We start from the raw sequence: 13,526 nt of genomic DNA on the forward strand, positions 1-13,526 counted from the left end.
TGTGAGCAGGGGCAGTGGGTGGCCATGCTTCTGGGCACCGTGCCTGGCACTCAGGCCCCCACCTGCCCCCAGGTGGTGATCATGCGGGACTACCAGCACTTCAACGTGGTGGAGATGTACAAGAGCTACCTAGTGGGCGAGGAGCTGTGGGTGCTCATGGAGTTCCTGCAGGGAGGAGCCCTCACAGACATCGTCTCCCAAGTCAGGTGGGCAGCTGGGAGGGCTGGATCCTGAGTGCGGGCTGCCCCCACCATGGCCCTGCCAGGGCAATGTGTTCTTCTGCCTGTGGCCCAGAAGACTTGGGATGCCTGTTGGATCATCCTGGGCTCTCCTGCCTGCTGGGGTAACTGGCATCCAGGGGTCTTGGGAATAGAGAAGAGAAGGGTGGCTTCTATCCAAGGCTCAGGCCCGTTTTCACCAGGGCTATGGCCTGACTGTGCTGCCAAACAGATTGCCTGGGAGCCATGGGGCTTAGCACCAGGGACTCCTACTCTGCTCAGCCACCCCACAACCTGCCAAAGCTAACGCTCTCTTCCATCGGGCGGCCCCACCTTCCTATCCAGGCTGAATGAAGAGCAGATCGCCACTGTGTGTGAGGCTGTGCTGCAGGCCCTGGCTTACCTGCATGCCCAGGGTGTCATCCACCGGGACATCAAGAGTGACTCCATCCTGCTGACCCTGGATGGCAGGGTAGGTTCCATACTGTCCCCGGCATAGCCACGCTCCCACTTCCTCCCGGTCCACCACTCACTCCGCTTTCAACCCTAGGTGAAGCTCTCGGACTTCGGATTCTGTGCTCAGATCAGCAAAGACGTCCCTAAGAGGAAGTCCCTGGTGGGAACCCCCTACTGGATGGCTCCTGAAGTGATCTCCAGGTCTTTGTATGCCACTGAGGTAACCGTTCCCTCCACCCCCCCAGACCTCCCAAAAGCCCTTCTGCTGTGGCCCCTCCGGTGACCTCACCAAAAGCAGCCCAGGTTTTCAGAGTCCCACCTAGTCAACACTCTTCCCCCTTTCCATGGGGCTGCTCCCGCCCATGGCCGGGCTGCCAGGAACGAGTCCTGCAAATGCTTCCTCAGCTCAAGGGCAGAATGGGGTAGGGCCAGGCCTCCCATGGATGATGGCCTTTCTCTGAGTGACTGACAGCTGTGTCCCTATAGGCAGTGGTCACTCATGCAGGCAGTAACTGGCCACGGGGCAGGTGGCCGGGGGAGGAAGGAGACACACTCACCAAGGAGAGCTGGGGCCAGCTGTCCCCCCTCCACCACTGCCGCCACCAGAACACCGCTAGCAACGGGCCAGGCTAGGCTCTGGCCATGGGGTCAGGGACATTTTCCTCCTGCAGGTGGATATCTGGTCTCTGGGCATCATGGTGATTGAGATGGTGGATGGGGAGCCACCCTACTTCAGTGACTCCCCAGTGCAAGCCATGAAGAGGCTCCGGGACAGCCCCCCGCCCAAGCTGAAAAACTCTCACAAGGTCAGTTGGCACACAAGGGTGCGAACTCGCAGACCCCATTCCTCCTGAGGCAAGAGGACCAGAGCCTAGGCTCCTAGCATCTCCCTCCCACAGAAGCTACACGGTCTGGGCTCCTGGAAAAGGCTCCTCTTTCTCCACACAAAACCTGCACCTGGGTGTGGAGCCGCATCTATGCACAAGTTCGCATGTGCACTCCAACAGGTCGCCTCCCACGGCTGTGGCAGGAGGTTTGCTACTCGGCAGGCACTGGTCAGAAGCCCAGGGGTGCCCATGAGCAGGGAAAGCCAGGACACCAGCAATCCCTGCTGTCCCGGAAGGAATCCGGAGAAGCTTCACTGAGCACAAACCTTTCTACCCCAAGTGTCGGGAGATCCATACCATGATTCGATGTCCCTGTCCATCACGGCGAGTTGGCTCATGCTCCATTGTTGCACACCCCAACACAGCTGAGCCACAGCATTCCCCTTAAAGCCAGTATATGTTCTTGGACGTGTATACATGTAACCCTTTTTGCCAAATCCGCCCCAACCCCGCAGGCCTTACTGTGGACGCCCCCTGCTGGCAGGTCAGCACGAGGCTGCTAAGTGGCATCGCCATCTGGTGGCCAAAGCTAGAAATGTCTCAGGGGCTGAAGCCTCACCTCTAGCAAAAAAAGAGTTCTGTGGCCCCAACACAAAGCTGGATGAGAGGACCAACAGGAAACATCTTCCAGGACAACTGCTCCTTGGAGCCTGCACCGCTAACTCCAAAATTAGCATATAAAGATCTCTAGTTGGCTAATTGCTCAGAGGATGTAGCCTTCTGCCCAAGACTGAGCCTCATGCCAAGATACTGGCTCAAAATGAACCAAGATAAGCCCTTGCCTTAGACTCTAAGGCCTAGAGCAACAAAGAAATCTTCCTTTTCAGGTCTCACTTTATTTTCTATTTTTCAGAGCACTTCCTCATCCTTGACCTGTTTGTTTTTGTTGTTTTTGTTTTTTGTTTTTGTTTTTGAGATGGAGTCTCTGTTGCTCAGGCTGGAATGCAGTGGTGTGATCTCGGCTCACTGCAACCTCCGCCTCCTGGGTTCAAGCAATTCTCCTGCTTCAGCCTCCTGAGTAGCTGGGAATACAGGCATGTGCCACCACGCCCGGCTAATTTTTGCATTTTTAGTAGAGACGGGGTTTTGCCATGTTGGTCAGGCTGGTCTACAAACTCCTGACCTTGTGATCTGCCCAACTTGGCCTCCCAAAGTGCTGGGATTACAGGCAATGAGCCACTGCACCCAACGACCTGTTTTTAAAATCTTCTCAAAAGCCCTATGTGGCAGACAGGGCAAGCATACTTTATCACTAGCCCATTTTACAGATGAGAAAACTGAGGCCTAGAGAAAACTGTGACTTGCCTGAGATCAGGGATAGAGCCAGGCCTGGATCACTGATGCCAATTCTCTGCCCCTTCCACAGAGCTATAGCATCTGAATATTGAGAGCCTTGGGGGGTGAGGAGGGGCAAGGGGACAGGAAGTTAAAAAACCAGCGAATTCAAGATTTTCAAACAATGACAGGGCCAGGCAATCAGGTCACCCCAAAGTGACTGCAAATTGTGGCTTAATCTCACTGCCCTGTCTCTACAGGTCTCCCCAGTGCTGCGAGACTTCCTGGAGCGGATGCTGGTGAGGGACCCCCAAGAGAGAGCCACAGCCCAGGAGCTCCTAGACCACCCCTTCCTGCTGCAGACAGGGCTACCCGAGTGCCTGGTGCCCCTGATCCAGCTCTACCGCAAGCAGACCTCCACCTGCTGAGCCCACCCTGAGTACACCTGCCACCTGTGCCCACAGGCAGGGCACACGGGGCAGCCAGCCTGCCGGCAGGGCTTGCCTGCCTCCTTCTCTCAGTATTCTCTCCAAAGATTGAAATGTGAAGCCCCAGCCCCACCCTCTGCCCCTCAGCCCACTGGGCCAGGCAGGACCTGCCCCCTCAGTGTCTCTCCCTCCTGAGTCCCCAGATGGAGACCCCTTCTACAGGATGACCCCTTGATATTTGCACAGGGATATTTCTAAGAAACGCAGAGACCAGCGTTCCTGGCCTCTGCAGCCAACACAGTAGAAAAGGCTACTGTGGTTTTTTAAAGGTAGTTGTCCACTAGCGTCCTAGGCCACTGCAGAGGGCAGACTGCTGGTCTCCACAGATACTTGCTGTTCTCAGCTCCAGCTTCAAACCTCGGGTCCCGAGAGGGCCACGGGCCACGGGGTGATTTTTATGACCTGAATCCCTCTTCCTCCCTCACGTCTGGTGTCCTGAAGGTGCAGTCCTAGCTGTACGGCCCCTCCCCGCCCGAGCTGTGAATGGCCTGCTCCAGGCCATGGCTGTGGGCAGGGAGTGAGGGGACAATTTCTGAGTGAAAAAGAAAGAATGGGGTCAGTGGTGAAGGTGCTCTCACTTTACAGAATGGAGAGAACATCGTGTGTGCGTGTGTGTGTGTGTGTGTGTGTGTGTGTGTAAGGGGAGGAAAGCCACCTTGACAGCCCAGGTCCTTTCAGGTCACCCACAGCCAGCTTCAGGAAGGCTGCCCCATCCTCTCTCCCACTAAGTTCTGGCCTAAAGGGACCTGCTTTCTTGGCCTGGCTTCCACCTCTCCAGTCCTGTGTCTCCCTGGCCAGTGGAGTGGTCCATGCTAAGTCTAACACATCCTGGGGGCTCAGGAGGCTTCTGAGCGTCTCCTGTACTGTGCAGCGTGAGGGCCAGAGATAGGAATGTAAGGAATGGTAACTGTGTTACCTTTCAAGTTTATCCCAATAACCAGGTCATCAGGGACCCATTGTTCTCTTCAGAACCCTATCTGGGAGAGAAGGCGAACCACCTCCGGGTTTCCATCACGTCAAGGTCACAGGCACCCATTTGTGCAAACCATCTGCCCCGGCTGCCTCCACAGACAGCTGTCTCCTTGTCCTCCTCGGCCCCGCCCCACTTCAGGGCTGCTGTGAGATGGAATTCCAGGAAAGAACTTCAGGTGTCTGGACCCTTTCTATTTAGATAATATTTTTAGATTCTTCTGCTCCCTAGTGACCTACATGGGGGCAAAGAAATTGCAAGGACTTTTTTTTAAGGGTCAGAGTTTTCAAAACAAAAGCATCTTCCCTAGAAATTTTTGTGAATTGTTTGCACTTGTGCCTGTTTTAAATTAAATTGAGTGTTCAAAGCCATTGGGCTTCCTGTGTCTCTGGGAGCGGAGACCAGCGGTCTTGGAGGGGGGGCCGCCTGTGGTGGGTGAATCTCGTGGAGCCTCCCCTCCTCCCCACATGAGCCCTCCAGCAGCCACACCACAGAACACCCAACTTCCCTGGTGACCTGTGGGCCCGAAAGGCAGGCAGAGAGGAAGGGAAACAGGAAGTGAACGGCCCTTGGGAATGAAGGCGATGAAAAATAGACGGGGCTACTCTCCCAGGGGAGAAGAGCCCACGAGGAAAGCCAGGGCCCTGCGCTGCGTTTGCTAAGGGTGAGCACAGTGGCTGACGACCACCCTACGTGTCGGCTTCTCCCATCCTCTGCGGCTCCTCACCCCCACCCCGGACCTCCAGCGTCCACAGGAAGTGGTCTGAAACTGCTTCCAGTGGGAGAGCAGTCCCTGTCTCACTCCTCAGTACTGAGGGAGATGGTGTGGAGTTGAGAAAGAATGGAGCAGAGCCTGGAAACCAGGGAGCCTGGGCTCTCGTCCTGGGGTTGGGGAGGTGGATACAATTATCTTGCGATTTCCAGCTCCCGAACGGATTCCCGCACTTCCTTCCTGAGATCTCCCACTGCCCAGGGTTCAGGAGCAAGCCAGGAGCAAGAAACCACGCAGCCTTTCTTTCACTTCCCAGTGCATTCACACCCTGACAGGTGCCCTGGTGTTGCTGCCAGCCTGGCCCCGCCACCCAGCTCAGCAGAAGCAGCACCTGTGACTTACCTTCAGGAGCCAGCACAGTGGGACGGGCCTGGCAGAGGCTCACTAAGGCAGGGGCCTCCATAGGAGGCAAGGGCTCAGTCCATCTCTCCAAAGGGAGCCGAGGGTCAGGAGTGCTTGATAAGGCAAAGAGAGGCCAGTTCTCGCAACGGAATAATACTGGATTTATTAACTATTCTTTGAGTTCCAACAGTCCTTCCACCACACAATATCACTCTGAAAGGGTGTGCGTATGTCCCACAGCTCACACACAGACCGCTTCTGATCTTAGGGTACTGAGCGCCAGCATCCTGGGTGACTCTTCACAATGACAAAAGCAACAAGAATTGGAAAAGCAAAAGATTTAGAAAAGTCTCTTCTGAAGGTAGAGATTGCCAGAGAGGACCCAGCCTCAACACCCTGGGGCTGACAAAGGGAATTCAGGGGAGAAAAATGTGGAAGTTCTGCACGGAGCCGGGCCTGGGAAGGAGTCTGTACGGACAGCAAGGCAGTCAGACACACGATGCAGTTGTTTAGGAACGTCACTTTCTACCACCAAGCTCTCGGCAGCTCCACAGAGAAGAGCCCTCATGGTTGTTTATCCAGTCAAGAGGGCCCAGGGTGACATTCAACCAGAAAGCCGCATATCAGAGATACTGGAAAGATTACAGCACCTCTGATACAATGTGTAACCCAGACTTCATGCTGTTGAGCCAAAATACTTGCATTCCTACACCACTAAAAACGTCATTAAAATTCAACACAGTTGAAAAGGGAGTACATGAGCAAGCAAGGGTCAGAAAGCAGCAGTTTGCACTCGGGGTGTCCAGTGGTCCCCACCCCACCCCAGACCCTCTCCCTCAGGCTTTTCAGGCACTCGGTATTGTGCACCCACCACCCAGACAGGGGGACTGAGGAGAGGCAGATGTTTTGGGAGAAGAGGAGAGGGAGAGGGCAGAATACCTCAGAAACCAAAGCAAATATCAGAAAAAAACGCATAATCGGCAGGTCCCAAGGGAAGGGTTGGCAGCTCCGACTTTTCGGAAGAGAGCAGTAGCTCTCAGGACACGCAGCCTTAACTTGGAAGATTTAACTTGGGGTCCTTAGCGAAGGGTCTGGGCTCCTGCTACTTTCGATGCGAGTGTTTTGTTCATTGTTCCCTCGCTTCACTGCTGTCAAGTGACTTCAAGTATCCGGATTTAATATTCTACAAGAGGAAGAGGATTCCACGATAAATGCATATGGAGGAAGAAGTACACAAGGGTGATCCCAAAGAAAACCAGGTGTCTGAGCTCCGAGCCGGGACCCAGCGGGGAGGGCCCAACGCTGCCACCAGGGGGCACCAGAGATCACGTCCAGTGCGCCGGCCTGCGTGGCCTAGCGGATGCGGGCTGCGGGGTGCAAGGACTGGGTAGGTGTCCTGACACCTGCACGAGGCCCACTCCTGGCCCCCCACCCCTCACCGCCAGGCCCAGCAGTATCTTGGCACAGTCATTCTCGCTCTGGGCAGTTCCCTGGGGGTTACTGGCGAGAAACCTTCCGTACTGCAAAGGCAAACAGATCGACGTCTTGCAAAGACCCGACTGCCGGCAGGTGAAAGGCTTCAAGTTCCACCCTCAGGGTTCACAAAACAGCCCCACCTGCCGCCTCCCCGCGGGCCAGGCGCACTGACACACGTGCTAGCACTTCCGCAGGGTCCTAGCGCACGCGCCCCGCCGGACCCCCGCCCCCAACCCCGCCGCCTCGCTAGGCTAGCACGGGGCAGAGGGGTGGGGGCGAGCAGGCAGGGGGCAATGTCAGGAAAGGGCCTCTGACTCACTCATCTGCCCAATAATAAACCTGGGCCGGCCTGCTTCCCACGCGGTGGGACCAAGGCAGGAGTCCCGGGTCTCTACCTACAGCATCCATCATCCGCCCTGCCCTCTGTTAACGGCCCAGCGAGAAGCAGGAGCCGTTTAACAGGCCCCTTCCAGCTCTCGCCAGAGTTGGATGTAATTTAAACCTGGGCCTGCGGCTCGTGTGGGCTCTCGACTCCCGCGCGCCGCCGTTTCACGTCGCAAACACTTCAGTCAATTATCCCCCTCGCGGAGCTTCTATTTAAAGAGATATTGTCAGGCTCTTAAGCCTCAGAATCAGACCCGCTGCTTTCTGCTTCATATACAAAGGCTTAAAACACGAGTTCTTTGAGGATTGGAAGAAATACAATTAAGCACAGCCTTCGCAACCGTTCCACCCCGCGGGAGCACCCACGTGCGGGACGGGGGAGCTGGGAGGCGGGGAGGCGGGGAAGCGCTCAGTCCTTTCCCTTTCAGGCCTCTGTGAGCCAGCGGAAATAGGGCTTGGGCCTCCAGGGGTGAGGTGTTGAACCTCGATGATGGAATTCAAATGCACCCGCGCTGAAGAGCGGGCTGGCTCAGGAGCCCGGATTTGGCCTGGGTAGGGGTTATGTGGAGCAGTGACCCCACATTATCAATGAAGCTGAATCCTGGGGCAGAGACAGAGGGAGCTGGAGTTACCCAGGAGCTGATTTAAGGGACAATTGGTGTTCAACACTAGGGACTCTCCCACTCCCAAAATACGGTTTCATTGTCTTGAGGCAGGAGTTTCTACCCTAGAAAAACATAACAGCCAGACCCCTTCCTCCTCAACCCTCCAGTCCAGAAAGGCTCTAGGGCCCCTCGGTCCTTTCCTTCTCCCACACTTCGAGGGAAAGGAGACTTTGGTAGTTTGTGGGATTATTCTCAGCATCAGTAGGCAGAGAGTGGGGAGGCTGGGTCTTTATTCTCCAAGGTGGACCCTTCTATTTGCCTGGCTGCCCGGGTGTCAGGAAACCCAGCGAGGGGAGGGGGGCCGGAGAGGAGCGACAGGTGGCTAGGCAGACCCAGGACTGAACCTGAGGGCTGGGGAGGGGGAATCCACCTTCCTGGCTGTAGCCTACGGAACCAGTCAATCGACACCTCTAGACCTAGGCCGGGAATACCGAGGAGCACAAAAAAGATGGAGGTCCCTTAGGGCTGGTGGAGGTCTCGCCTTGGCAGAGAGGCAGGTTCCAAAATGGGCTGCGGGGGGCGGCTGCCGAAAAGGTGAGGGACCTATAAGGAAGAAATACCAGTGGAGTAGAAACGGGAGGGTGGGGGAAGCAGGCCTCGGGCCTTGGCGCCGTTTACCGCTGAGCACGCAGCACCACAGCCTCGGTGCCCGCCTGCCAAGGGTTCGGCCCAGGCACCGAGACAGGCAGAGCGTTGGCCTCTAACTCCGGGCCACTCTCGGGCCCTGGCGCCTCACCGACCAGGCTGGGGATATCTGGGGCTGTGGAGCGTCGGCGCAAACCCAGGCGGCCGGAGCCGGGGCCGCCCTCCGGATGGGGGCTGAGGCCAATGGGGGCTTGCACTAAGGTTGGGGGCGCTCCCTCCAGCACCTCCTGTGAGCGCCACCGCCCAGTCCCCGAAGACTGGGGCGAGTTTGGTAGGGCCATCAGGGCCCCAGCCCGCAGGCGGGCCGCCTCCTCCTCGGTCACCGCACCCAACGCCAGGCTCATGCTCCGACCCAGCTCGGGCCGTTCACTGCCCTGCGCCCGGTGCCGGCCCGAATTCTTGCCCGCTAAGCCAGCCTCGCCGCCGTGGCCGTGGCCGCCCGCCGCTCGCGCAAAGCGCGCCAGGAGAGGCCGCGGGAGGCGGCGGGGGCTGGGTCGTCGACGCTCGGGGCTGGGCGCGGGGGCGGGGTGGCCAGGGGGACTATCGGAGTTGGAGCCCCGGGCCGCGGCTGCGGCGGCGGCGCGGCCCCAGGGCCCGGTGAGGGCCTGCACACAGGTCCCGTGGCCGCGGGCGGCAGCCAGTTGCAGCGCGGTGAGCCCCGCACGGTTGGTGCGGTCGAGGCGCAGGCCTAGGCGGCGGAAGGACCGCACCAGGAACTCGAGCACTGCCCCGTGGCCGCAGGCCGCCGCCCACATCACCGGGCTGTTGCCCGCAGAGTCGGCCGCCTCGGGGTCACCACTGAACTGCACCAGCAGCTGCACGGCGTCCAGGTGGCCTCGCTCGCACGCCAGACTGAGTGCGGTGCGGCCGCGCTCGTCCCGCAGGTTCACGGCAGCACCCTGCTCAAGCAGCAGCCGCACGAAGCGCGCGCGCAGAGCGGGGTCCGGCAGCCCCACGGCCACCATGAGCGGCGTACGGCCCTGCTCCGCGCGGCAGTCGATGATGCTGCGGTCCAGCGCATCCAACACGAAGCGGGCCAAGTGCACTTTGCCCGCCTGCATGGCCTCCAGGAAGGTGCGCGTCCCCGCTCGGGGACACAGGTCCTTGGGTTTGAGCATGGCCCCGACCGCCGCGCCCGGGCAGCCTGGCAGCTCCGCACGGGGGCGCCCCTGTTCTCGCGCCCCGCGGGGCACCGGCCTCCGCCCGCGCTGTGATACCTCTCCCTCCGCGCGTGGGCGGCTGCAGCCGACGGTCCCGAGGTTCCTACTCCGGTGTCCCGGAGGCTCCGACTGCCCCGCCGCTGCTGGGCCGTACGCCTGGCGTCTCGCCGCTCCTTCCCCGGGCCTCCCGCCTGGAGGTGTTGATTGCTCGCTACTCTGGGCTCCGCTCCTGGCCCGCCACCAGATGTCGGCAGCCGAGTCTCGACCCTCTCCCGGCTCTCCCGCCGCTTTCCCCGTGTCCGGCGCCCCTCAGTCCTCGTGGTTTGGAGCCGTGCCACTCACCCGCACCCAGGGCAGCCCCCGCTCCCCCGCAGCGACGGTGGCGCCCGCCGTGCACGCCTGCCTCCAGCCCTGGCGGGGCGCGCCGCTCCTCAAGCTGCTGGCGCCGTTCCTCCGCCTCCTCCCCTCTCGCGGGGGCCGGGCCACGCCGGGGCGCTTGCTCCTTACTTGGGGGGCTCGGCGGCGTGGGAGCTGCCGCCCGCCTGGATACCTGACTTTATAGCCTTGGGGGTCTCCATGGCAATGGCTGCCCTGGAAGCCGACTGCCCCGTCAGGGCAGAGACGGACGGGGCGGGGGAGACCGCTCCTGACCCCCACCCCTTCGTGGCCCACGAAGTCGGGGAGCGGCTCCTCCTCCGCGCTCCGCTGGGAATGCGGCGGCGGTTGCGGGGCGGGGGCGGGGGCTGCTCGCCGGGGGCCACATGCACCCGACCGGGCCAATCCCAAAGTCTCAGTCTTCTCTCCCCGCCCTCCGCCCCCACCCGAGTCCGTGCCCTCGGCTCCTTAGAAACTGGCGGGAGCTCGGGCTCGTCGGGGAAGACTGAGAGCTGCCCCCAGCAGTCCAGGGTGAAAGGAAATGGGACCCCATGAGCGCAGAACTAGACCACGCGCGAGCTAGGGGTGGCAGCGAAAGGCGGATGAGGAGTAACTTGGGGGAGGGGGTATACGTCCCGCGGGTTGGGGGCGCTCAGCCTGGCTGGAAACTGCTACTCGAAGTGCAGAGAATCACGCACTCACACACAATTGTTCCTCCCGCACACGCTCCCTGGAACGAGGGGTGGGGGCCGAGTGCGCTCTCCAATTTCAGACGTCTCCAACCCCGACAACGCACCAGCGTGCCAACTCGCGGTGGCTGCCGAGCGGGCAGAGTGTAGACGCCCAAACCAGGAAGGGGCTCCTTAGGATCCGGGAGTGCCGCGGGCATGTTAGGAGTTCCCTGGCGCCGCCACCCTGGAACAAGCTAGGGACCCACGCGAGGTTCCCTGCCCCTCGCTTCTCCCTTGAGCACAAAACAACCCCCAGGCCACAGGGTTCTGGCTCTGACCACTGGCTGGCACCTAAGGACAGGAGGCGAGCACAAGTTCCATTTGCTGTAAGATGCTTAGAGAAGCCACTGCATCTCCTTCTCCCTCCGGCCAGCAGGTCCCCCTCGGTCCTGGAGGAGGGGGATGATACACAAGCCTGGGCGGAGCGGAGTTAGGGCGCATCAGAGCCTGGGTGTGGGTGGTGGGGAGGGAGTGAGTAAGGTTGGAATGGGTATTTGTAAAGGAGTGAAGCAGGTATCAGCTGCAGAATTGACTGAGACTTTTCATCAGCCGCACATTTTGTTGCCGGCAGCGGTAAGAGAGAGGCAGAAGCTCGGTTCTGGATGCGAGACGTTCCCCCTCTTAAGAAGATAACACTGGGACTTAAAAAGTGGACGTTGTCTTCTGAGGGCTGAATATATCTGCTAAATACCTACCAACACAGTCCTTGGATGAAAAGATGGAGTTGCGGGGAAGAGAGGGCTCTGGGGCCTTCTAAAGATAGGACTTCGAGGATGTGCGGGATCTGGGCTATTTCCAAGGAAGGAATCCCAGGCCGGGCGCAGTGGCTCACGCTTGTAATCCCAACACTTTGGGAGGCCGAGACGGGCGGATCACGAGTTCAAGGGATCGAGACCATCCTGGCCAACATGGTGAAACCCCATCTCTACTAAAAATACGAAAATTACCTGGGCGTGGTGGCACACGCCTGCAGTCCCAGCTACTTGGGAGGCTGAGGCAGGAGAATCGCTTGAACCTGGGAGGCGGAGGTTGCAGTGAGCCAAGATCACGCCACTGCACTCCAGCCTGGGTGACACAAAGTGAGACTCTGTCTCAAAAAAAAAGGAAGTAATTCCAAACGGGTTCTGGAGGCAAAGGCTTGGAAGCAGGATAAACCTTCAGGGGACACTATTGAGGGCTGCTTTAAGGGGTCCCTTCCTATCAGAGAGGGGAAATAAGGAAAGAATGATGGTGTTCTCAGCCTGAGCAGATGCTTTGCAGTAGCAGATGCCTGGGGAAAGGTACTGGGCATAGATGGGCGTGGCAAAGTGGGCTCATGGCCCTGCACCCTGAGCCCCTTGCCTCTCTCCAGCTCCCAGGCTCCAGTGATGTCCACCTTGAATTTGGCGCCCAGGCCATGGACCAGAGGCTCCCACTCCCCTCTGTCACGTGAGGAGCATGTGATGTGTACCTGCACCCACTATGAAGCCCCCCTTTTCTCTTTTTGCATTTGTTAAGTGTTTGGTCAGGGCTCTGCCAGTTTTCTTTCCTGGTGTCATAGAAAGGCCACAGATCTGACATCAGCGTTAAGTCCCAGCTTGAAGGCATTTACTAGCATTGTGGCTCCAAGCCTGCATATTCTCAGCTGAAAATGAGACTGATAAATACCAGCCCTGCCTGCTTTACACAAGAACAAGTTAGAGAGTGTCAGGGAAAGAGCTGCATAGTTATTTCATTTTTTAAAATTTTGTTTTGTTTTTTCTAGAACTGCATAGTTATTTAGAGTGCAGCCCTCAAAGCTGCTCCCGCCCCCAGAGCTAGGGCCCCCTTCTGGGGTGGCCCCCAGAAATGGGTACAGACTCTCCACCCCCAATAACTGGGCAGGAATGCTGTCCTTCTTTACTCAGCAGAAGAAAGGCTTTTCTTCCCTTTATGACTCAACTTCTCTTTTCAGCAGTGTGAGGGAAATTGCTTTCTTCCCTTCTATTTCCAAGGTCGGAGGAGGGAGCAACCCTGGAACCTGTGTGTGGCCCACCAGGCTGACAAGCCATGACTCGCACCCCCCAGATGGAGGAGAGAAACAGTAGAAACCCAGAATGGGCACTTTCTTGGTCCTGAAGAGCCCCTCCTCCCTGAGACAGCTGAGCTTCATTTCTGTCCCTGTTCCCCGTGGTGGACTGAGACAGTTTCAGGGAAGAAGAGTTAGGGCAGAAAGTGCTGTGCTGGGTACCCTTTGGAAGGAGCAGTTGGTTCCCATGGCAGGAAGGGGGTGGTGGTGCCAGGTCTCGAGCCCTGGAGCCTTTGCTCTGACTTCCCTGTGGGCTCAGTATGTTCTGAACAGAAAAGAAACAGCAAAGCTGAAAAAAAGCTGAGACTTTGCTGCAGAGCACAGAGGCACCAACAGCCGGAATTAGAAGCTGTCGCTTAGGGAGCTGAAGGCTGACAGGAGATGGAGCCCAGGCAGGCAGGGGGCAGGCAGACACGTCATACTCACCTCCCCTCTTCTCCCCTCGCATCCCACCTGCTGGGCCTGTCCCCCCAGCAGGCCCCAGGCTGGCAAAAGGGCTCCCTCCCCAAGATGCCTCAGTGTGGTCTGTCACTGTGTCTGCAACTGCCTCCTTCCTGGGCCCCTTCTTTCCTCAAGTGTCACCAGCCCCCTCACGCTGTCACGTTGCACCAGCTTGGCAGGGTAGGGCCTGGTGG

At 58.7% G+C, this 13,526-nt stretch overlaps 2 protein-coding genes across 4 annotated transcripts in view; one reads left to right on the forward strand and one right to left on the reverse strand.

Moving 5' to 3' along the window:
- PAK6 (p21 (RAC1) activated kinase 6) overlaps window positions 1-4,665 on the forward strand; it is a 39,043-nt gene extending 34,378 nt beyond the window's left edge. Inside the window, exons 7-12 of one of the 3 annotated variants that reach the window (XM_025389883.1) lie at window positions 73-206; window positions 564-690; window positions 769-894; window positions 1,346-1,480; window positions 3,097-3,275; window positions 4,294-4,665. In XM_025389883.1, the coding sequence (XP_025245668.1) occupies window positions 73-206; window positions 564-690; window positions 769-894; window positions 1,346-1,480; window positions 3,097-3,264 (690 nt within the window). In that variant the 3' untranslated portion in view covers window positions 3,265-3,275; window positions 4,294-4,665. Of the gene's footprint in view, window positions 1-72; window positions 207-563; window positions 691-768; window positions 895-1,345; window positions 1,481-3,096 lie in introns of all 3 variants that reach the window. The other 2 variants (XM_025389884.1, XM_025389885.1) reach the window with 2 other exon arrangements.
- Window positions 4,666-5,548: 883 nt separating this feature from the next.
- Window positions 5,549-9,696, reverse strand: ANKRD63 (ankyrin repeat domain 63). The gene has a single exon (XM_025390727.1). It carries the CDS (start codon window positions 9,694-9,696, stop codon window positions 8,548-8,550), a length of 1,149 nt encoding a protein of 382 aa, XP_025246512.1. The 3' UTR covers window positions 5,549-8,547.
- Window positions 9,697-13,526: the final 3,830 nt, after the last annotated feature.

This window comes from Theropithecus gelada, chromosome 7a (assembly GCF_003255815.1).
Source record: "Theropithecus gelada isolate Dixy chromosome 7a, Tgel_1.0, whole genome shotgun sequence".
In the NCBI taxonomy this organism is placed as follows: domain Eukaryota; kingdom Metazoa; phylum Chordata; class Mammalia; order Primates; family Cercopithecidae; genus Theropithecus; species Theropithecus gelada.

What these genes read in the sequence shown, in the direction of transcription:
- ANKRD63 (XM_025390727.1), bottom strand. Translation starts at nt 9,696, where the DNA reads ATGCTCAAACCCAAGGACCTGTGTCCCCGAGCGGGGACGCGCACCTTC.